Raw genomic sequence first — 22,415 nt, forward strand, 5'->3', positions numbered from 1 at the left:
ACTTCGATCGAACGGTTAATTCTCTGTGGACCCAACAGCAAGCGCGTTAGACCGCCTGACTCTGGGATCGTCTCCCGTCTGAACTTCACCCACCAGCCTTGTCTGCATCAACATTCTCAGGCCAAATTTCAACACCTCAATCAACACCATACTTCCATGCTCCTAGCTTTCTTCTGCTCCCAGTAGAGCGGATCCAGGACTCTACGGACTTGTGCCTGCGCGTCAGATCGTGTTTGTTGTGCGACTCAACCTTGCACTGGCTACAGTGCCAAATTCCCAGCCCAGATCAAGATGGTGTCAGCGCGCAGAGCAGAGACACGATGGCTGACGCGTGCAATGCCTCTCTTTTTGGCAGGGTGCGCTGGCTTCACAACATATGTCATGGTCAAGCGGATCTGCTGTATGATACCCATGGATCTTTCGCCGCTCGAACAAGAGATGGACAGCCTGACTAAACAGCCACCTGCAGATGACTTCTTCATATCCACCAAAAATTACACTGGCGCCAGCATCGCATTTCTCGTTCTGTACTTTATCTTCTTTTTTTAATGCTCTTGACATATGTACGAGTCTTTCTGGTTATTCAGCGCAACCCTGGAGTTACCCCTTTGGGGCCCAGCGCAGTTCAAGCCCTCGAAGAAGCGAAGAGGACGAAGAAGCAGAAGCATCGTAATAAGGACCTAGAGGACGGCTTCAGGTATGAGCCGCGACCAGACAGAAACTCCGACATACCTGGGCTCGAGGCCTTTTACAGCAAAGATGTTTTCGTTTGCGAAAATGACGGAATGCCTCGCTGGTGTAGCAGGTGCTGCAATTATCGAATCGATCGTGTACACCACTGTAGCGAGCTCGAGAGATGTGTGCGAAAAATGGATCATTTCTGTCCTTGGGTTGGGGGCGTTGTTGGCGAGACATGTGAGTTTACATTTCCTTCCATATTGACTACTTGAGGACGTACCGCTTATGCTAGGTCAACACTAGCATTCAAATTTTTCGTCCAGTTTACATTTTACGCATCGCTTTGCTCGATCGTTGTCTCAACAGCAGCCGCCATTTACCTTAAATCGAGACTGCACGAAGGAGATGGCCTTGATGGCTTTGTTCTTGTCGACTTGATCCTCGCTGCCGTCTTTGCCCTCTTCACCCTCACTATGACGCTCACTTCAGTTCGTTATATATTGATGAACCTCACAGCGGTTGACTATGTCAAGTCAAAAAACATTGTCCATCAGCTAGCTATTCGCGTTCCTCGGGGTACACCTCCCGGTCCAAACTACAATGTCATCACTTACCCTCTGCCCCATCCGGCTGATCATGCAGCAGCCAGAAACAACGAGCTCCTTTCAGCTCGCGACCAACTAGCTACACGGACATTCGCTATAGTGAAGACAGAAAAGGGAGAAAATCCTTGGGATTTGGGGTATTCTCGCAACTGGAAATCGATTATGGGCGACAATATCATAGACTGGCTGCTACCCCTCAAAGACTCGCCGTGTTCTCACTATGAGAATAACGTGAGCTTTTACGAAATGGGGCCGCTTTATCATCAGCTGCGGATTCGATTTGGACTTCCCGAGCTCCCAAAGGATGAGAAAGTCGAAATTTGAAGTGCTCCAAATATCCGTGGATTACAATACAAAATTGCGATTGGGCTGAATGAACTCGTTAATGACATAGACAGAACAGATACCCTGGGATGGATCACTTTCTTGGTTGCTCTTGATTGTTTGCTTAGTTCTTCTGGGAGTGTGGATAAGTTTAGGAACGGTATTATGCATGGCTCTGGTAACGAGCTCTGTGAATCCATCTAGTTACTCAGTCCTTGTTCTATACAGCAAGCATGGTGCTGCTTATGATTGCAGTGTAATATCTTCAATTTAACTTGGTTGAAATGTCTATTGCAGGCGGCATCAAAACCTAGAAAATAGCCTAGGCCTTCATCTTTCCTTGACAATTTCCAAATTTCTTTGTCCAGTACTAATCATTCTTCAACGATACCCTCGCTTCTCTCAAGCTCTGTGACAATTCGAGCACTTCATATGCTGACATATCACACACTTCTCACAGACTGCTATGTTAATGAGTACCTCCTCACTCCTTCCCTCACACTGACAACACTTGAAAATGTATTCCGCTCCGGGAAGCGTCCTTGGAGTCAAAATTGCCATGACATTCTGCCCCTGACTTCCAATGAAGCTTTGGCTCCCGTTGCTTGACCTGTGTGGTAATAGGGTTAGATATTGGAGAGGTCATTAGCGAACAGTGATGTTTGGTTGGCTTACATGTTGTGGTGGCAGTTAATGTGATGGTAGCACACTTAACTCAGGAGTAGAGGTGGATAACAATGTGGCTTGCCTGCAACTTCAACTTGTTTCTATTGCTTTGTCTGAAGTCAAGAATGACTGGAGATCCCGTCAGCTCTTATTCTCAACACAGGACTACTTATAGACACGAAACCCTGAGAGAAAACTCTGTTGTTGTCCAACATACTATGACGGCCTTGATGCCTCTTATCCGTTTCTACCCTCACGGCGTTACACGTCTCCATAAACAGCACTATGGGAGAATAGAGTAACAGGCGGCTCGGTCAGCAGACAAGTTGGCAGTATTCCAGAGCCGGTTAACAAAGGGAAATCTTTTGGTCAGAGGAATCACAGGGAGTAAAAATAATTACCAGTTATGTTAGTAGGTGATGTACTATAAAGCCATCGGAGTTACCGTCTGCTCGCTTATGGTGCTCTTTCCCGAAGTGGTCTTCTCATTTGTAGCTTGTGTCGTTAATAGACTTCCTGGACGGTAGGCTTGAGAACACACGGTTATCTTTCGCCCTCAGTGGCGCTGGGCTCAACTTCTTTGCTGCATCTGTGAGAGGCGGACTAGCCGCCCTGGAACCAGCGCTTACATGACGGAATCGAGTTATTCATGGCTCGGGCGCAGGACCGAGTCAATATTTCATACCATGTCGAGCATGCTATTTGCTGGCTTAAGAGTTCTTGTCTATCCGTACTCTAGACATTACTTCGGGCTTTTTACAGGACTATGGGAGTACTGTACCGCAAACTAGGAGACAACAGGGATGGCAGCATCTGTTAAAACCAGATACCGAGGAATTATGATATTAAGAAGCCACATGAATGGAGTGTGGTGAGATGGATGAAGTAGAGTTGAGAGGTAATCAGCCGGGGAAATGGGCATCTAGCAGAGATCCCTAGAGCCACTAGGTAGGTAACTCGGACAAATGACTACCACGTGTGTTCCATTCTCTGCAAGCATAGCAGCATATCCGCGTTCTGAAACAGACAAATTCATAGCACCTGGACACAATTTGCGTTTGTCTGACTTTGACATTCGGTCCACCAGGCACCAAAAGCAGAAGTTGACTGTAGCGGTGACTCCAGCCTTGTTATCCGCATGCCTGTGCTCATTTTAATTGAACACATTGCGAAAGACCAATAAAGTAAACACTCTAAAGCCCGAAACTTCATTTAGGTCCATATGTCAGGCTGGGATGTTTGAGAACTCTGCTTGGCGGCTGGGGAATTTGCTGTCAAGAGCCCCTCGGAGTTGGCCAATGAATGACTGATTGGTAGCGCCGTTGTGAATGTCGTTGAAGACGGTGAAATCACAAGAAACCATTTGTCCAAATTTCCATAGACACACAGGAACTAGGCCCTCCTATTTCCAAGAACGTTACGGGTAGATTTCCGGCATGTAAATGAAGGGGTGCTGCAACATAGATACTTGAGGTCGGATAATCCTCAATGGCTATGGAGAGATGTTGATCGTGGAGCTATAGTAGCCTTATTGGCCGGAGATTACAATGAAGGTCGATAATGCTTATGGACGGTGTCAGATGCCAAGTTTGCTACGCCGCAGGGACTCAAGGTCAGGGGTTAGCCTGAGGACATCCATAGCCCAGCCCATCGCTATATTCTCTTATTTAGATCAATGCGGTATCGCACAATCGGGCAACTTGTTTCAGAAGAATGGAGTAGCTGAAAAGACAGAATCCCTGGGAGTTAGTCTTGAGAGTCTACTAGAGACCCCGGAAGGAGAGAGATAAAAAGGCTCCACATGCTCAGAGAATGAGGACATCTGGGCCCAGAAAACATCAAATCAAGTAACAGGAGAATGGAGAATGGAATCAAGATATAAAGGCATTAATATCATTAACCGCATAAGGAAGGTTAGGCAGAGTCTAAATTTGGGAAACAAGCAGAAAACTGAGAGTCGAGAGCGGAGCCTCAACGTAGCTTAGAGCAGGTGTTACCTGTGAGTCCCTAAGGACGCATTTGGACTGCCTGCATTAGACGGCTTGCAGTTCACTCGTTGCGCGATCAAGATTAGACCTGCTTAGTAAATTGCAGTTTCTCCTCTTATATTCCATAATAAGTATGGTTAAGCAATGAGTTTTGATTCATTGATACCACTTCTTTGGATAAAGTTTTACGTTCATGGACAAGCCACGGCTTGCTCTGTTAGCTCCTTGGCAAGATTCTCTCCCAAGTAAGCAAGACACCACAAACCTCGCCAAGGAGATAACAACCCCCAGCACACCGTAGGTATCTAGGCAGGTATGTACCAAAGGTTGGGGTATGACGTAATAAATGACCCCACTACATTGACCCACAGCGACCGGCAGGTCCACGAAACCCATCGATGCTTTGACGCGGTATTTGCACATTTGGGACATAACGCGTGGGCACCCACCTGGTACGCCAAGATTTGTTCGAGCTACGGTGGCGTGTGTGCTGGAAATTTTCGGATATAGAAATTGGCCAATCATATCGTAGGATTATGAGCGCTTCGCTTTCCGGGCATTTTTTTGGCTCTTGGCCACACTCTGGACCTTCCCTTTCCACCACACCTACCATTGGGATTCAGAAATCTAGGTATGTAACCACCTATCCACACCCAGGTGCATTGCTTGTATACAATATCCGCTGCTATCATTAATCCACGCTTACTTTATATTATAAATCCTTTTCCGGACTCAAACAATCATTGGTCGATTAACCTCTTGTACACTTCCTGTACGCGGGATTTTTGAAAGTTGTGCTCAGGGATCCGATCTCACTCCTTCATCCTGTAGTACCTGTGGCGCACCTCTTCTTTGCTGCAACATTTCTTTAGCATTAGATGCAGTGTGCGCTAGCACTTTATTGCAAATTAAGCTTGTACGGTGGGCGTAAATGTAGTAGCCCGCAGTGGCTCTGCGCTTCTGCGCAAGTGCATTATGCCCCAAATGTGCAAATACCGCGCCATAGACGCGACTTGACACCCATCCGCGTTGCCCCGTCACCGTGCAATTAAAGAAGCAGAAAAGCAAAGGTCACTTTTTGACTTAATCCAGACGCTAGTTGCTAATGCTATTGAAAACAACAGAAATGCAGCAGCCACTAGCTCCGAATGTTTGGGATGTTCAGCAGACGAGCTGGTCCAACAACGATATGCCACCCCGCGAATGTGCCCGCGAGGACTCAAGTGTCTCCAACCCTAGACGATGCTCTCAATTTACCTTCCGTCACCTGAGCCAGATGGCTTCATGTATCCCCTCTTCGCCTTTACGAGTCGTAGCACATATTGATTTGGATTGTTTTTATGCTCAAGTTGAGATGGTGAGACTCGGTATCGCCGAAGATACACCCTTTGCGGTGCAACAATGGTGAGAAAAGTCCTCGTTGATCCGCATTTGTTTTTTGTCAGGAACGCCGTTGCTTACTTAAGAAAACAGGCAGGGTCTAATTGCTGTCAACTACCCTGCGCGCAGTTATGGGATCGGCCGGCATTGTACCATTACTGAAGCGAAAAAGCTCTGTCCGAAGCTGATCACCCAGCATGTTGCTACCTGGAGAGAAGCAGACGGCAAATGGTTTGTGGCAACAGATATAATGTACAGAGAGGTATTATATGGCTGACTGCCACATCAACGCAGGGCCTATCGTGAAGATCCTCAAGTTGCGACCGATAAGGTATGTCTTGACCCTTATCGGTCCGAGTCGAGGAAGATTCTGGTCCTCATTAAGGAACTACTCCCTCACGGCCTTCAGAGGGTGGAAAAGGCAAGTATCGATGAGGTGTTCCTGGACCTCTCTGCCCATGTTCACGCCATTTTGCTCGAACGCTTCCCTGAACTTCTTAGTCCCCAGCCACATAGGGACTTGTCTGAGCTGCTCCCGCTTCCCCCTATCTCTGATCTGGACTGGCAAGCCGACACACTGGTCGACGCAGGAGATTCTGATAACAAAACGCTCGCAATTCTCGACCCAGATTGGGATGATGTGGCTTTTTATGTGGCATCTGGGATTGTGCGGCATCTTCGTTCGTCTATCAAAGAGAAACTCGGCTACACATGCTCCGCAGGAATTGCAAGGAACAAGCTTCTTAGCAAGCTGGGTTCAAGCTATAAGAAGCCTAACCAGCAAACCGTCATACGGAATCGGGCAGTTGCACATTTTCTGTCTGGGGTGAAGTTCACTAAGATCCGCAACCTTGGTGGCAAATTAGGCGAACAAGTCAGCCGCGCCTTCAATACCGATTCGATACCAGATCTTCTCACTGTTCCTATCGAGCAAATGAAGGTGAAATTGGGAGACGAAACCGCAATCTGGTTATATAACACGCTTCGGGGCGTTGACATGAGCGAGGTGAACCCTAGGATCCAAATCAAGTCGATGTTGTCGGCCAAATCCTTCCGACCTACCCTCACCACTATTGACCAGGCCGTCAGATGGTTGCGCATCTTTGCCGCTGATATATTTTCTCGGCTAGTCGAAGAAGGAGTCTTAGAACACAGACGCCATCCAAAAACTATCAACCTGCACTACCGTCCACTCGGCGGACAGGCCCGTTCACGCTCCTGTCCTATCCCTCAAGGCCGCGCTTTGGATGATGGTACATTATTTGATCTGGCAAAGACCCTCTTGACGCATATCGTTCAAGATGGGAATGTGTGGCCCTGCGCTGGCCTCAGCCTTAGCGTTGGCAGCTTCGAAGATAGCGTTTCAGGTAATATGGGCATAGACGCGTTCTTGCTAAAAGGACAGCAAGCCGAACCACCCAGCCATCGTCTGCGAGCACAATCTGTTGAAGACGTAAAAGATAACTCTTTCTCGAAAACAAAACGACGGCGACTTGATGTCCAAGATATCCGACACTTCTTCACCAAAAAAGTTACGGCTCCTTCACCGACTTCTCAAGGTCATCACCACGAAGAAGATACTAGGAAACAACCTTTCATTCTCCAAAAAGCCATGGGTTCTCCTCTTATCATTGGAGACACGGAAACAGCGCCCAGCAAGGAGGCACCGCATCACCCAATCAATTCTTCGGGCAAGTTCATGGATGCTCTCTCCTGTTCACGGTGCAGCGCCTTTTTGGATAGTCCAGAAGCTTTGCAATGTCACCAGGACTGGCATCTTGCCAAAGACATCCAAGATCAAGAACGTGTCACCCCAGCATTTGTCAAAAAAACAACGCCCTTTCCCGCAAATGTCGGATCCGGAAGCCGGAAACTCCCTGCGGCGTCGAAACGATCGGGAAGATCCAAGAGGATGGAACGCGGGCAACAGAAGCTGAGCTTTGGGTAACTCAAGGAAGCTCATGCATTGTCGAAGTAACCATGCATCAATAAATGCCTGCAGTTCGTATGTACAAAACCACATTCGCCAAAGGAAGCGAGGGCTTTTAACTCCACACTCGTGCCCTTGCGCAAGGCATGTCAGCAGGGAATGGTATCCTGATGGCGGTGGATTTGACATTTCAACTAAGCCAGGAAAATGTAATAGTACAACGTGAGTGTGATTGTTACCACAGTCTAAGCTGAAGCTACAGTCAAACTACGGTCATTATGAGAAAACTAGTGACTTTTGTCGGGCAATTGAGGTCGGCGTCTGGCTTCCGTCCTTCTTGGGTATGGCTTTCATCTTGTTCCCCTAATTTTTGTTTCATTCCGTCACCAACTTCGCTCTCTTGTCAACGTACCTTGACTGAGCTATCCTTGATATATTCCTTGTCGCAAATGGCAGCACCACGCTAACAATCACATCATAGTCGGTCCTAGGTCCAACTGGGCTCAGTGTCCGTTCGGAGACCGTACCCATGGGAGGAGAGCTTCTATCGAGAGCAATGCTATGATCATCCAGAAGGCTAGGTATACCCTCTTTTGTCAAAGAGAGCGGCTCTTCGCATAGATCCTGGGGTGCAGAGTGGTGGATGTGGGGGAGAGTGCTCGGTCTCATCACAACCGCCTTACCGACGATCACAACAACAAGCAGATGAGCAGCCTACCAATGTATGCCAGGGCATCAAGAACGATTCCAGCCTCCAGGGACAGGTTTGCTGGTGGCTTCAAAGGTGCAAAAAGTTCGTTCCAAGACGGCTGCTTAGGCACCGACTCCTAGGTATACTCCATAATGCCAAGCTTGGCTTGTCTTGGGTGCATTGTCTGTCTGTACACACATGGACGGATGGTGCGCTTCTCGACAACGAGGCCCGGGTGACCTCACCAGCAGTCAAGGATTTGCCGCTTTGCATTGGCTTGTCAGGTTCTCAAGTCGGGTTGCTCACATCTCAGTTGTATCAGCAAATGATGATTGGCCAAATGAACATCCTGCGACCCGACACCACTTCCGTTCCTGTGCTCTGCGGTTGGGCTCCAAGCTACATGGTTGGGCATCAACGCAGTGTTTGGCCAACTTTCCCGGCCGAGGTTTTCATGTAGTGCAGCCTGGACGTCGTTGCGATCGTACCTACATACCGCCCGCGCACTTTTCCACAAGGATGTAACGATGAGCAGTTCGGCGAAAATTGAAGTTGCCAAAGGTGTAGCAGACTCTAGGCAACTGAGCGCCGATTTTCCAGTTTTCGCCAGCGACTTGCTTTTCGTGCGGATTGCCCACAACTGGGTACCCCTTGGGCATACACAGCATTTGAGTTTTAGCTCAGTTGGGCTCGCCAGTTTGACACTAACGCCTGGCTGCAGAGTTTGAAGGCTCTTCTCTCAGTGTGCTCTGTTGTGTTTCAACAATGTGTTCAAGGCATCAGGAGGATTGGAAGTGTCGTCTCTCGCATCTCAGTATTCAGGGCCCTCGGCACATGCTTGGTTGTCTACACATCCATCTCGGTACGTGTTCTGGAAGCCTTAGATGCAATGTATGCGCAAAACACTCCCCTCCCTGCGTGTGGGACAAGCAACCTTGCCTGCTTGAGGACCGGGAGGGCTTTGCCGTAGAATCTCCACGAGATGCAGAACGCCGCTCGCAGGGCCGAACTTGGGATAGGTGGTGCCTTCATACCTGTGACAAGCTGTGGGCGCTCAGCCCCGGACCGTTTTGCATCCACTCAGTGCCATCAGGGAGCAGCGGTTGGGCGAGAGCCTTAGGTACCTGGGCGTACCTTGGTTGGAGAGCTGGTACGTATCGTAGGTAAACCCATGGCACTTTCGTAGCTGGGTACCTTAGGTAGCTTCTTCCCATTGGCCGTTAGGCCCCAGCATTCCACCAGCGTAGCGGTCCAGACAGCGGATAAGCCGAGCGAAGGGGACTCTGCTAGCATCTGCGCAGTGCCCGGAGCTGGACAGCCTTGCTGTAGGGTAACAAAGCTCTCCGTACATACCGTGACGGTGCTGAGGTGCTCCAGGCTGGGTGGAAAAGTGGAGGTGTCCAGACGCCCAACTTGGGACCGAGAGCGGCCCCACCCTGTCCGCTGAACACCAAGCCCACCCAACCCGCGCATTTACACTCCCATTTTCTCCTCCACCCCCAGTTCTTTCTGTTTTTTCTTCTCTTTGATTCTCATTGTAATTTCTATGTGCGAAACGTCAAGTTAAGGGCCCTTCAGGCTGGGCAATTTCTTTTGCAACCTCGGATCCAACTCTCAACTCTTAGCTGGCTAGCGAGTCTAAACTCACCCTCCCATCCAGCGCTGAGCCAACTCTCGCCTGTCCTCGAGAAAAACACTTAAGATCAACCCTTCTGCTTGGTTTACAGGTTTTCATCTTCCCCAAGATGGAGCCTGGTCCAAGGCAGAATGAGTATTTCATCCCCCGTGATGGCATCGCACGGGAAGTTATTCAGGCAGACATCTGCCGATGGGTAAGCACTCTGAAACACCGCAAACGCCATCACGATCCGTCGATTAACAGCCTTATCGTTGGGACCTGATGCTCTCTGTCGCCAGGGCTATTACGAGGTAAGTTGCTGCTTTTCGCTATGTCGATCCTCCTGGGTGCTGGCATTGGCGCTAATCTTTGTTCTCTCCTGTCCAGGCGCCGGATGGTCGTGTCATCCAGGGTTACTTTATTACGGCATATCGCAACCTGACATCAGTAAGGCCCCTTACATGATTGCTGGGCCGAGAGATATGTGCTAAATGACCATGTATCTGCAGGCGATGATCGCAGATCTCAAAGAAGAGTCCCGTAAGCATTGGGAGAAGCAAAAGGCGGCCGCTGCCCGAGCTAGTGGGAGCGGCTCCTCTGCCAGAATGCATACAAACGAACCACCCCGAGCATCTGTAAGGAGCAACTCTCCCGGAGGCTCTCGAGAACAGCCCCGGGTGAATCCAGAGTACAACTCGTGGATAGGCGATCAATACGACCAGGTCTACCCCTCGTCCTCTATGGATGTCGAGTACACGACGACTTCGCCAGTCCCTACGGGAACTCCTAGCCATGGCAGCCAATCGTACACGAGCGGCCCTCCTCCGACTTATCCTCAGCCTGCGTACCAGCCGCCACCTGTTCAGTCTTCTCCTGCCGCATATCAGCCGCAGCCTGGTTACGCCTATCCACCTAACACTCCGTCAACGCAATATCCGCCCAATCCTCCTCCGACGCAATTTCCTCCCAACCCTCCTTCTACACAATATACACCCAATCCTCCACCGACACAATACCCACCTAATGCCCCCCCAACGCAGTACCCGCCTAACCCCCCGCCAGCGCAGTATTCACCACCACCGCAGGCTCCAGGGGATAGGTATACCGCCATGGCTCCTCCCCCAATGCCAAACCCTTATCCTCAAGAAAGCGCTCCATATGTCCATGGGTCAAATTATCAAACAGCGCCTGCTTATGCGGCCCCAGCACCAGTCCGGATACCACCCACCATGCCTGTCTCGACTGCGCCGCCATCCAGAACGTATAGTGTGCCGGTGTCAGGTACTCCCGTCTATGGAACCGAGCCGGACCCTTACAATTATCCTGCAAGCGCCCCGGCCTTCCCCGCAGACCCTCTTTACGGTCGTGGTGCGTATTCCGCGGCATCGAGATATTCATCCGAGGCTTCGTCTGATCATTTAGGTTCTTCCGCAGGTGCACCTTCGCGTCCTGCTTACGCCCCCCGCCGGATCCCCAGTACGATGACCGACAGAGCTCACCACTTCCATCTGTTCCTACCCCCAGTAGTGTTGGCACAGTGCCCATAACCAGTAATGGTGTTCCCCCTCCGCGCCGTACAGACCGCGATTCGGAGCCGAGGGACAGAGACTGGGAACGTGATCGCGAGCGCGATCGTGAGCGTGATAGAGAACGAGACTGGGACCGTGATCGGGATCGAGACTGGGATCGAGACTGGGAGCGGGACCGAGAGCGTGATCGCGACCGTGATCGCGAGCGCGACTACCACAGGACTCGGTGGGAAGCCGAACGCGAAGACCGACATGTCGATCGGAACCGTCGTCACCGTTAAGTCAGCAGTCTAACTGCCTGGATCAGCTTGACTGCTTAACTCTCTGGACCTGGACCTTACCCGGAGGTGATCGGCCCTCCGGGCTCTATGCTACTGACTTGGCTTTATTATTTCCTGGCCATGGACTTCATGGCATTTTTGTTAGCCCAAATTTCCCCTATTTATTTTTTTCTCCTTTCCAGCATGCGGATGATAATCGCCCTTGGACGACCAGGATTGAAGTCGTTATGTGCATTGAGTTCTCAGGGCTGCAAGTTGCATCTCTGATTCTTTTTTCTTGGGTTGTGTTGATTTTGGCGGCCGGGTGGGAATTTCGCAACTTCCATTACATGGTTCCCCTTTTGGATTGCTTCCGGCAATTATTCGGGATCCAGGCTGCAGCGGATATCCCGCCCCTTGGACACTCGAAGCATTTCCGGCATATTTGAATGCAGCTTTGGAAGTTGGAGTTCAGTTCCCTTTTGGCATTTGAGTCAATCGTTTATGTGGCATATGATCCCTTTAGCCAGGGGTAAGGAAGCTGTACCGCTCACCCTGCCGTTGTGGCTACCAATGTTTGCTGGCTTCGCTTCGATCAACTATGGGCCCTGCTCCAACCTCTCGCCAGTCAGGTCATGTGTTTATCATGGTGAGTCAACCTTGGTTGAAGTTGTGCAGGATGAAATGCTCTAAAACCAGCAGTTCATTGGTTCACTCTGCCGCTATTGCCAACGGCAAACAATGTGTGATGAAGCTTGCTAACATGCTACAGGGTGAGTTGTACACAGCAGAGAGGGTCACATATTTATATGGCAGGCTGGAGCAGTTGAACATCTGAAATGCATTCTCAGGGCTCCTCTTAACCGCGGATTCTCCTTGGATCCTGATCGGACCGGTTATTGCCTTGGATATTTCCCTGACCTTTCCTGGAGGAGTCTTGCTTTCCCGATGACCGGCACTGGTGTTGACCCGGACAAACATGACTACCGTTTGGAGATTCTTCCCGGATTCGCCATTGGATCATCTCCATGGATCCTATCGGATTGTCTCCTGGATGTCCACCGGGTCCTTGATTTTCCTCCAGACAAATATTTCAGAGTTCCCTGCTGCTCTGGACTCCGTCATTTCTACCGGCATTGGGCCCGTATCGTTCCTGGGTTGGCCATTCTGAGCCAGAAGAGTGATCATTAGCTCCTTGGGCGGCTTTGACTGCTATGTTAGCCTTGACCGAGCAGAACGGGTTGGACTGAATCTGAGCAAAATTACAAACTAATGGTAAGGCTGAACCAACTGCTTTCTTCAGCTTTCCTTCAGCCACCATGGACAACGTTCTGCTCCGGTCAACCTGACTGGTTATTTCGGCATTGCTCATCTCTGAAACAGCTTCAATGTACCCAGAGAAGCTGCCGAGGGGTTTGGAAAAGAGGGAGTGTATCGAAAATTGGACTGGTTGCCATTGGATTACCAGGACAGCTTGCCACGCCCACTTCGCATGCCCCGTCAGACGATTGACCAAAGTCATGCCTCGGACAAAATGGCGTCTTACCTGGCCAAGTGTATTTCTCCGTCATGTTGCGACTCCAGCGGTCACAGAAACGTCACGCTACGATCACAGAAGCGCTCCCAATCATCCAAGAGCCTGCATTTCATCACCAAAGTTTGCGTTCGGTCGACTTCAACTAAAACTTCTAATATTCCTGGGGACAGTCATTGATCTTCTTTACAAGATTCAGCTTTGGATTGCCAGTTACTTGATCATAGTCAGTCCGACTCTTTACCTCGCATATTTCCTTCTCAACTAGGAACCAAGCTGTTTTCTCTTTAGTTTATTCACGTTTGCTGACATGCAGCTGACCTTGTTCCACCGTACCAGGACTCTGATCTGAGTGAGAGATATACCTGGAGCGTTACTCTCGGATGCGATATCCTCATGGCACAGGTTTCTTTTCTTCTGGAGATGAGATGTTTAGTGTTGTATCTGAGTGAAACTGAGCATCCCAAAAGATACAGGAAGAAGATGGGACAAGCTATGCATTTGGATATCCGATCTGCCTGTTGTTCAAAGTATTTCGTTTTGGATTGTGCGACGAGCAAAGGGTGTTAGGGAACTACCAAATAAATAGGATGGGAAGAAGTCGGCTTAGGCATATCAGTGACTGAAGCGGGTGGCATTTGTGTTTTCAGATATCTTCCCAACTAAGTTGATGAATTTTTTATCTTATTCTCGAGACCCTTGGGTAAAATGACAATCTTATACCGACTTCTTTTGTACTTTCAACAATTTACATTGCTGCTACGTACCATTTTGGTCTTTCCTCTGCGTATCATTCTCTCATTTCTGGTCAATCGGATTTGGGTTGGTTGTGTCCTGTACGGAGCAGGGAGTACTCTGATAAGGCACCACTCACGTGTTGATAACTGGAGGGGAACAAGTCCAGGGATCACAACCCCGCACTTATCAATGCATTGTCCTGAGTTAGGCACATACCTAGGCAGGTACCTATGCCGGACTGCCCGTTTGATCAGTATCCTTAGGGACCTACCTTTCCGGGGAGACTTCAATAAAGATATTAAAACAAACTCTCCCACTGAATATCTGAATTTTAAGGTTTAATAATTTTAGACTCGGCAACCGTGCTTTCTTGATGTACACATGAGGTGGGAGGGTGTGAGAGTTTCAGGCTGCAAACAAGACCCGTGTGGCTGGGTATGACCCACACCCCAGCGATCGGTGGCGGGGGCAGGGCAGAGAGGTTTCACCGTGGAGGGGGAGGGGCTTCAGATGAGATCCTCCCTTCCCCAAAGGCGGTGAGAATTGACTACGTAGATCTGCTGGCGTACCCGACCTTTGTCGTGTTCTGCCAACCAGTTCGCTGCCTTCTCACCATGGCTGGATCCCGGATGATGCTGGGAGCATGGGAGCCACATGGCATCTGCCTGGACGGAAATCATGTTGCAGTTGGTAGTTGTCGAAAGGGCTTGAGCCCGCAAGGGCTGTGTGCCGCGCACTGAAAAGACTATGAGGGCCCGCCTAAATGCAATACGGTAAGTTGCCTTAAACTGTGCTTCAAATCAGTGGCTGTTATCCGTCCAGGGTATGTTGAGCATCCTTTAATCAAGTGGTTTCCATAAGAACATGGATTAGATATTTTTTATATATCACCGATCGCCTGTTTCTAAACCTCAAGCCAAAGACTGAGCAATGAGATGGAAATGTGAAGGAATAGGCAAAGCATGCTGGTGCTTAGTACCTTTGTGTCGTGCTGCGGGCCCTGGGACCAAAGGGCTGTACCCGTGATTTGGTCGAGTTCGTGCCCTCCGTTTGCCGCACAACAAAGGAACGAGGAGACCACGTGATACTGCCCCCGATACAGACCGTGGATAAGACTGAGTGAAATCAAGAACTTGAAAACAAGTGAATCATCTACTTGATCTGAATCTGTTTCGTCGTATAGACATTGAGATCCTCACACAGTACATAGGTTATGTCACAAAACTCCCTTGCCTTGGAGTGCAAGGATTGAAGGGAACGCTTTGAGTGGCAGTTGGGCTGGCCGCTCTGACAGCGCCTGAGGCGACACAGCGTCAACCTGCCCGCCCGAACCCACTTCTTAATGCCCCGCCATTTCGGGGGGTCTGCCGGTCTGCTTCGTTGCAACCAGATTTTGGCCCAAATTTTTTCTTTGGACCCGGCCCCCTCGACAACCACCAGCAACAGCACTTCTGAACGGCTGCCGGCCTATTATTTCCTCAATTCTCCCGTTCCGTGAAGCGCCTTGATGCTATAGTTGGCCCGACAGCTCGCGCAAAATGGATGCCACCGCCATTCGAAATTGCATCGCTGCGACGCTCGACGCTGAGGCCGATGTCCGCCGGCGGGCTGAGCTCCAGCTGAAGCAGGTGCGTTAGTCTTGGAGCAGCAGTTGATTTGTTGTGATTTCTATTTGTGGGCAGGTGTTGTCGATGGGAATCGTGTCATAGCATCTGTCGTCACTGTCGCTGCATCTCGTTTTCCTAGCCGCACTAACTTTCTCTCCCCTCCAGGCTGAGGGCCAGCATGGCTTCACAGACTGCCTCCTGGACATTCTCTCGTCTGAGCAGGAGGCCAATCTCCATCTTCCCAGTACGTTTCTTTTTACAATTACTCGCCTTTCCTGCACCACCAAGTGCTTTCTCGCCAGCTTGCGTCTACCCCCTTCCTTTGGTTCTGGCGCCTAACACGGGGGGTCTTTCTCCAGCTGTCATCTACCTCAAGAACCGTGTCAACCGCGCCTGGGAGCGCACCGATTACTATCCGAACGAGACTTTGATATATGAAGATGAAAAGGCGCGTTTCCGAGAACGGTTATTGCCAATCCTTGCCAGCGCACAAAACCGAGTGCGGCACCAACTCGTTCCTATCCTTCAGCGCATCTTGCACTTCGACTTTCCCGAGAAATGGCCTTCGTTTATGGACTATACCCTTCAACTTCTCAACACAAACGATCCTCGGTCTGTTTTGGCTGGTCTGCAGTGCCTGCTGGCCGTCTGTCGTGCCTATCGCTTCAAAGCCAGCAACACGGAGAGCCGGGATCACTTCGATAAAATTATCGAGGCTAGCTTCCCGCGATTGCTGGCGATATGCAATGAACTGGTGAACCAGGAAAGTGACGAGGCTGGAGAGATGCTACACATCGCTCTCAAGTGCTACAAGCATGCCACATGGGTACGTCCTTGTCTGATGATCGCTGTGTTGGCAATGTTTTCAGTAATGCTCACCAATGGACAAACGACAGCTCGAGCTTTGTGCTTATCTCCAGCAGAGTGCCGTTAATCTTGGCTGGTGCTCCGTTTTCCTACAGACTGTGTCGAAGCCTATCCCAGCTTCTGCCATGCAAGGTGATCCTCTGGAACGGGAGCGCCATCACTGGTGGAAGGCCAAGAAGTGGGCTTACTTCAACCTTAACCGCTTGTATATCAGGTATCTCGAATTCTATGGCTTACGACCTAAATGGCTATTCCGAAGCTAACCGTGCGGTAGGCATGGCAATCCCTCTGCTCTTGACAGATCGGTCGAACCCGCTTCACAGTTTGTCAAGGACTTCTCTACTCAGGTTGCCCCTGAGATCCTCAAGCATTACCTGCAAGAGATCGAGAAGTGGGTGTCCAAGACCGTTTGGCTCAGCCGGCCCTGCCTCTCATACACTATTGTGTTCCTCGATGAGTGCATTCGCCCCAAAGAGATGTGGGCACATCTGAAACCGCATCTGACCAACTTGGTTACACACTTCATCTTTCCCGTTCTCTGCCTCAGCGAGGAGGACATTGAGAAGTTTGAGGAAGAGCCTGAGGAATATCTGCATCGGAAGTTGAATTTCTACGAGGAGGTTTCGGCCCCGGATGTTTCAGCTACTAACTTCCTTGTCACTTTGACCAAGGCACGGAGAAAGCAGACCTTCGAACTTCTCAGCTTCATCAACGATGTCGTCAATCAGTATGAGCAAGCACCTCCTGGTCAAAAGAACCATATTGCTAAGGAGGGTGCTCTTCGTATGATTGGCACACTCGCACCTGTTATTCTTGGCAAAAAGTCACCCATCGCCTCACAGGTGGAATATTTCTTAGTCCGCTACGTCTTCCCGGATTTCACCAGTGATCAGGGATTTCTCCGCGCCCGTGCCTGCGATACCATCGAGAAGTTTGAGCAGCTTGATTTCAAGGATGAAAACAACCTACTTACGGTTTACCGTCACATCCTCGACTGCATGGCCGATCCAAAGCTTCCCGTTCGAGTGACAGCAGCCCTGGCTCTTCAGCCTCTAATCCGGCACGACATCATCCGCACCAGCATGCAGACCAGTATCCCAACCATCATGCAACAGCTTCTCAAGCTTGCCAATGAGGCAGATATCGATGCTCTCGCCAATGTCATGGAAGACTTCGTGGAAGTTTTCGCTGCCGAGCTCACTCCGTTTGCTGTTGCATTGAGCGAGCAGCTTCGTGACACTTATCTCCGCATTGTCAGGGAGTTATTGGAGAATAATGAGAGGCGGGATGATCTGGATAATGAATATGGTGACTTCCTTGACGACAAGAGCATTACGGCCCTTGGCGTCCTGCAAACGATTGGTACCCTTATTCTCACTCTGGAGAGCACTCCAGATATCTTACTCCATATCGAGAGTGTCTTGATGCCTGTGATCCAAATCACACTGGAGAACAAGCTCTATGGTAAGTGACCAGCTGCTATCTTGTTTCCATCACCCACATCCTCGGATAATGCTAATGTCTGTCTGAAGACCTCTTTAATGAAGTATTTGAGATCATCGATAGCTGCACATTTTCAGCCAAGATGATTTCGCCAAACATGTGGAGGGCATTTGAGCTCGTTCATGCGACATTCAAGTCTGGGGCTGAGCTCTACCTTGAAGACATGCTGCCTGCTCTGGATAATTTTGTCCAATATGGTGCCCCTCAGATCATTGAGAAGCCTGAATACGTCCAGGCTCTTTACGAGATGGTCACAGACATGTTCGCGGATGGCAAGATTGGCGGTGTCGACAGGATATGCGCTTGTAAACTTGCCGAGGCTATGATGTTGAGCCTGCGCGGCCATATCGACAACTGCGTCCACGGCTTCATTAACGCCGCCATGGGAGTGCTTGCCAACCAGCCGGTCCTCGGCAAGTCCTATAAGGTCCACCTTATGGAGATGGTTATCAACGCCATCTATTATAACCCCATCCTCTCATTGCAGGTCCTCGAATCTCAGGGTTGGACAAACAAGTTCTTCAGCCTGTGGTTCAGCAGCATGTCATCATTTACCCGGGTTCATGACAAGCAGCTCTGTATCCTGGCCATCATTGCTCTCCTGAGCATCAAGCCAGAGCAGGTTCCTCCGAGCATCGCCGTTGGCTGGCCTAGGCTCCTCCAGGGCATCAAAATTCTTTTCGATACTCTTCCGGAGGCCATGCGCAGTAAGTTTGCCTCAATATAGTTCGTTAGTTTAGCTATTAACTTGAACGCAGACCGCGAAGAAGCCCTGAAGGATGATTTCCAGTTTGATAGTGGCACCTACGGGTATGAGGAGAGCGACGATGAATGGGATGATGACGACGCGAACTGGACAGGCGGCGACAACGATGCTGAGCCGGTTACTGAAGCCAAGGATGAGAGTACAGCATACTTGGAGTTCTTAAATGAAGAGGTAAGACCGTCAAAGGGTGCCTATGTCCTTGTCTCGTGAGACTTGGTTGGCACTTACGGTCGTAATCTAAGTTTCGTAAACTTGCTGACATGCATCAAAACCAGGCTCAAAAGCTTAAGGCTGATGAGGCCGAAGAGTCTGACGACGAGTTGGGCGAAGATAGTGTCCTTCTTGAGTCGCCCCTGGACAAGATTGATCCTTACCTTGCTTTCCGCGACGCTTTCAAGAGTAAGGAAGACCCAGTGTTATCCGTCTCGAAACAAGAGCTATCTCCCAACTAACGTTGCTCTCAGGGTTGGAAGCCGAGCAGCCTCAGTTTTGCGCTTCATTGCTGTCTCATCTCTCAGCCCAGGAGCGTGAGGCGCTCGCTGAGGTATGCCGTCGGGCAGACACCCAGGACATGCTTGGCCTACCGAGCCCTTTCCCGATTTCGCGGGCACGTGTGGCTACGAACGGCACAAGCTAGCTGGCCTAATCTATTAAGCAGTTACCTGATCTCTGCAACAGCCGAGGCCCTCCGAGTGCTTCCCTGACCTGCATCTCTTTGGTTTCTGCTTAAGTACCTGGTCGATGCTGTCATATTGATCATCGAACACAGCAGAGAGATGGCTTTACTCCACATCTGTACTTTCATGCAGACCATCCTGGCATGTCTCAGGGATCTTCTGCCTGTATCCTTGATGATCAATAGGTGGGGTAAGCTGGGTGAGGATTGGAGACTGAGGTTCTGACGAGATACGCGTATTTTCAGCTTCCAAGCGTTCGGATGATAGCTCAGTTTCTGAAGCATACATGGGTAGGTGTGAAAAGATGGTGCCATTGCTGGCGTGATAAAGCGTTGGTCATTCAGGGATGGATATGGTCACGTTGTGTTTTATGTTCATTTTCTTTTTCTCCCTTCCTCATGCTTGGCTTTTAGGCCTTATTCCCCAAACAGCTGGTAGATTCACAGAAGACATTTTGTCCTCGCAATAGAGAGGAGTATGATAGCAGTTACCAGTTTCAAATATTGGCCCACGAAACGGGAAGCATACACTGCGATCGCGTATGCCATCACTTGCTCGAGATGTCTACTGTGAATAATTACATATAGGCCCGTACTAACTCACCGCTCCTGGGCCCCTAAATTCTAGTCTTTTTGGCAGGCCTACAGCAAATATTTCAACTTTGCAAACCCGCAAGCACTCTTACTACTTTGCATTCGGATATATTTTTTTACATTTCAATTGCTTGATCTTGAACACCTGAAAAGGAACTGACGTGGACGTCTGTTATTTTGATCGGAGCTTCCGTAGTACATACAGTCCATTACAAACAACCACAATGATCTATCGGGACTCTAGAAGTACATTCAAAAGATGACCTTATTGTTCCACCATTCTATAAGTTTGTCCGGGATCGAAGCATTAAAAGCTTCAATAGTCCATGATTGTTATTGCCATTGTCAAGCTCCCACATTCTCTGAATCCTTCACAGCCCTCCATCAATGGCCAATGACAGTGGGTAATCTCAAACTCTGCTGATAGCGAGCTTTACGTGCGAAATGAAAACACATTTGGACATCTACTTAAGATAGTAGTCTACCAAAGGCCAAAGTTAGACCAAGTTGCCTTATGTGTCTTCTTCTGTTTCTTTATTTAGTCTTTAAGGGGCTTACCTCTGAACAAAACTGGGCTCTGGGGCTGCTTCAATGAAACCACCGCGGAAAATGCCTCATGTACTTTCGGTGTTAAGTTTTCCTAGCTCGATAGGATATAGCATGAGATGGGCATATGGTGCTAAGGAGAGTTTGTTCCATTACGCGGAAATTGCGAGGACAACAGAAGATGCTGTGAACATAGTGTTTCTTGTTGGAAGTGATGCTTTCTTGGCTTTTTCATCGGAGCAGAAGGACTGGTTGTTGCACCGATGCCATGGCTCCTCCAAGGACACAAAATAAAGCGTTGTGGAAAAGAGCTGTCTCGAATTACCTTCATCCTAAGGCAAAAGAAATCGTGCGACAGTTACTTCCCATGGCTCCCGCTTGTCTTCCTGTATCTTAGGCCTCAAATTAGAAGGGGTATGCTCCATGTTTTCTGAGACATATGGCTATACAGATATGCGGAGAGACATGCCAGCATCAACCACCTCGGTGTCGGATGTTTGTTTGCTCTAGACAGCTGTGTGGTTATGGCGGTTCCTGCCGAAAGGGTTGAAGAAAACTGATGAGGTCTAAACGAACACTTACTTCCTGGTCGTGATGCCAGGATTATCTCGTAGCCACCTTGCCTAGTCCGGATCGACTTGTTGTTGGTCGTAGAGTCCATGGAATCGATTCGAGTTCCCCTCCTACTAAACATCAACTGGCTTCCCGTACGACCATCTTGATGACATACGGCCGTGAGGAGTTATGTAGTTCATCCAACATCGACTTGTCGCCAGCCCACGAGGATGTCTGTAGGATCTCGGCTAGCACAAGGGATGATCTTGCGATTTCTGTCAGGCATGTACAGATTGCAAGCCAGGTTCCTCAAACACTACTTGTACATTTGCTCGTATTAGACAGTGACATCTAATCAACTACACAGTAAGCACCAGTCGCCTTCGGAGTCCTAGTTTCGCCGCAAGAAATTACTTCACCGAGGTCACTGAATTAGATAATTACATCGAACATGACAATTCGAAGTAGAATCATGCGGCTTCAAGCTTCGATTGATGTTAATGAAGCCCACCGATCTACTAATCTAGGTAGGCAATGTGTAGTGTAGTTCCAGCATGACGTTTGAGACGTTGTGCCGTTTGCAAACGCGGATCCGAAGCGCATAGGTAAGCGGCGCCAAGATCATCTCAGGACCCTCGGAAGCATCCCACGCTAGCCTCTCAAAGAAGTGGGAAGTAGGGTGGGGCGCTAGGTATTCTTGGCAGCTTATCTCAACGTTATTTGAGAAACGCTGCCATCACGAACCGATCCGACAGTCTTCGGTTCAACCACGGCGGTCATGGGCCCTGTCAATTGCTACAATGGTATATTTGCCACATCGCCGCCATTATCAGCTTATGAACCGAGTTCAGCAGTGCACGGTCAACGTATGCATTTGTAAGTATGCCATGGAATAAAAAACAAGTTGGGCGAACGCCGCACAGTGTTTGAATTGGATGGATATTGCGGGATATTTGGGCAGCCTTGGTAAGTCTTGGCAGTTGCCTCAAGGGACAGGCCTTTTAGCGGTTAAGCCGTATATGGCTATGTACCTTATGTACCTGGGAAGGGATGGTAGGTAAGCAGTATGACACGGTGCAAAAGTCCGGTGTTATGGATGCGGGACTGCCTGACTGAGTGCTCGCCAACGCCGCACTCTTCCGGCCACATATCTCTACGTTTTAAACGATGTGGAGTAAGTACGTTACTTTACGTGACTCGCAGCAAACTGTTTGGCCGTGAATGACTTGGCGGTTGCAGGATCTCTTTCTCGGCGTCGTGGGGGTGGATCCATCCCATTCCCACCTGGGCCGCGGGGCTTGCATCTGCCAAACCGCTGACGGTCGGGTTGGCAAGGTTGGCGAAGAGCAAAGGTGTGTCT

The 22,415-nt window shown here is 49.6% G+C and overlaps 3 protein-coding genes across 3 annotated transcripts; all 3 read left to right on the forward strand.

Annotated features, from left to right (window-relative positions):
* Positions 1 to 5,387: 5,387 nt before the first annotated feature.
* CTHT_0011690 (DNA polymerase eta-like protein) lies at positions 5,388 to 7,098 on the forward strand (the record flags this gene model as incomplete). The annotated part of the gene is made up of 4 exons (XM_006691625.1): positions 5,388 to 5,665; positions 5,735 to 5,872; positions 5,936 to 7,008; positions 7,064 to 7,098. The coding sequence occupies 4 exons, from the start codon at positions 5,388 to 5,390 to the stop codon at positions 7,096 to 7,098; spliced, it is 1,524 nt and encodes a 507-aa protein (XP_006691688.1).
* Positions 7,099 to 10,007: 2,909 nt separating this feature from the next.
* Positions 10,008 to 11,690, forward strand: CTHT_0011700 (uncharacterized protein; the record flags this gene model as incomplete). The annotated part of the gene is made up of 5 exons (XM_006691626.1): positions 10,008 to 10,094; positions 10,180 to 10,191; positions 10,268 to 10,327; positions 10,390 to 11,248; positions 11,461 to 11,690. 5 exons carry the CDS (start codon positions 10,008 to 10,010, stop codon positions 11,688 to 11,690), a joined length of 1,248 nt encoding a protein of 415 aa, XP_006691689.1.
* A 3,789-nt stretch (positions 11,691 to 15,479) lies between these two features.
* On the forward strand, positions 15,480 to 19,321 carry CTHT_0011710 (uncharacterized protein; the record flags this gene model as incomplete). Its single annotated transcript, XM_006691627.1, has 9 exons — positions 15,480 to 15,569; positions 15,714 to 15,792; positions 15,908 to 16,374; positions 16,445 to 16,629; positions 16,690 to 17,879; positions 17,948 to 18,625; positions 18,677 to 18,855; positions 18,960 to 19,083; positions 19,149 to 19,321. The coding sequence occupies 9 exons, from the start codon at positions 15,480 to 15,482 to the stop codon at positions 19,319 to 19,321; spliced, it is 3,165 nt and encodes a 1,054-aa protein (XP_006691690.1).
* Positions 19,322 to 22,415: the final 3,094 nt, after the last annotated feature.

This window comes from Thermochaetoides thermophila (assembly GCF_000221225.1).
Source record: "Thermochaetoides thermophila DSM 1495 unplaced genomic scaffold scf7180000011814, whole genome shotgun sequence".
Taxonomy (NCBI): Eukaryota; Fungi; Ascomycota; class Sordariomycetes; order Sordariales; family Chaetomiaceae; genus Thermochaetoides; species Thermochaetoides thermophila.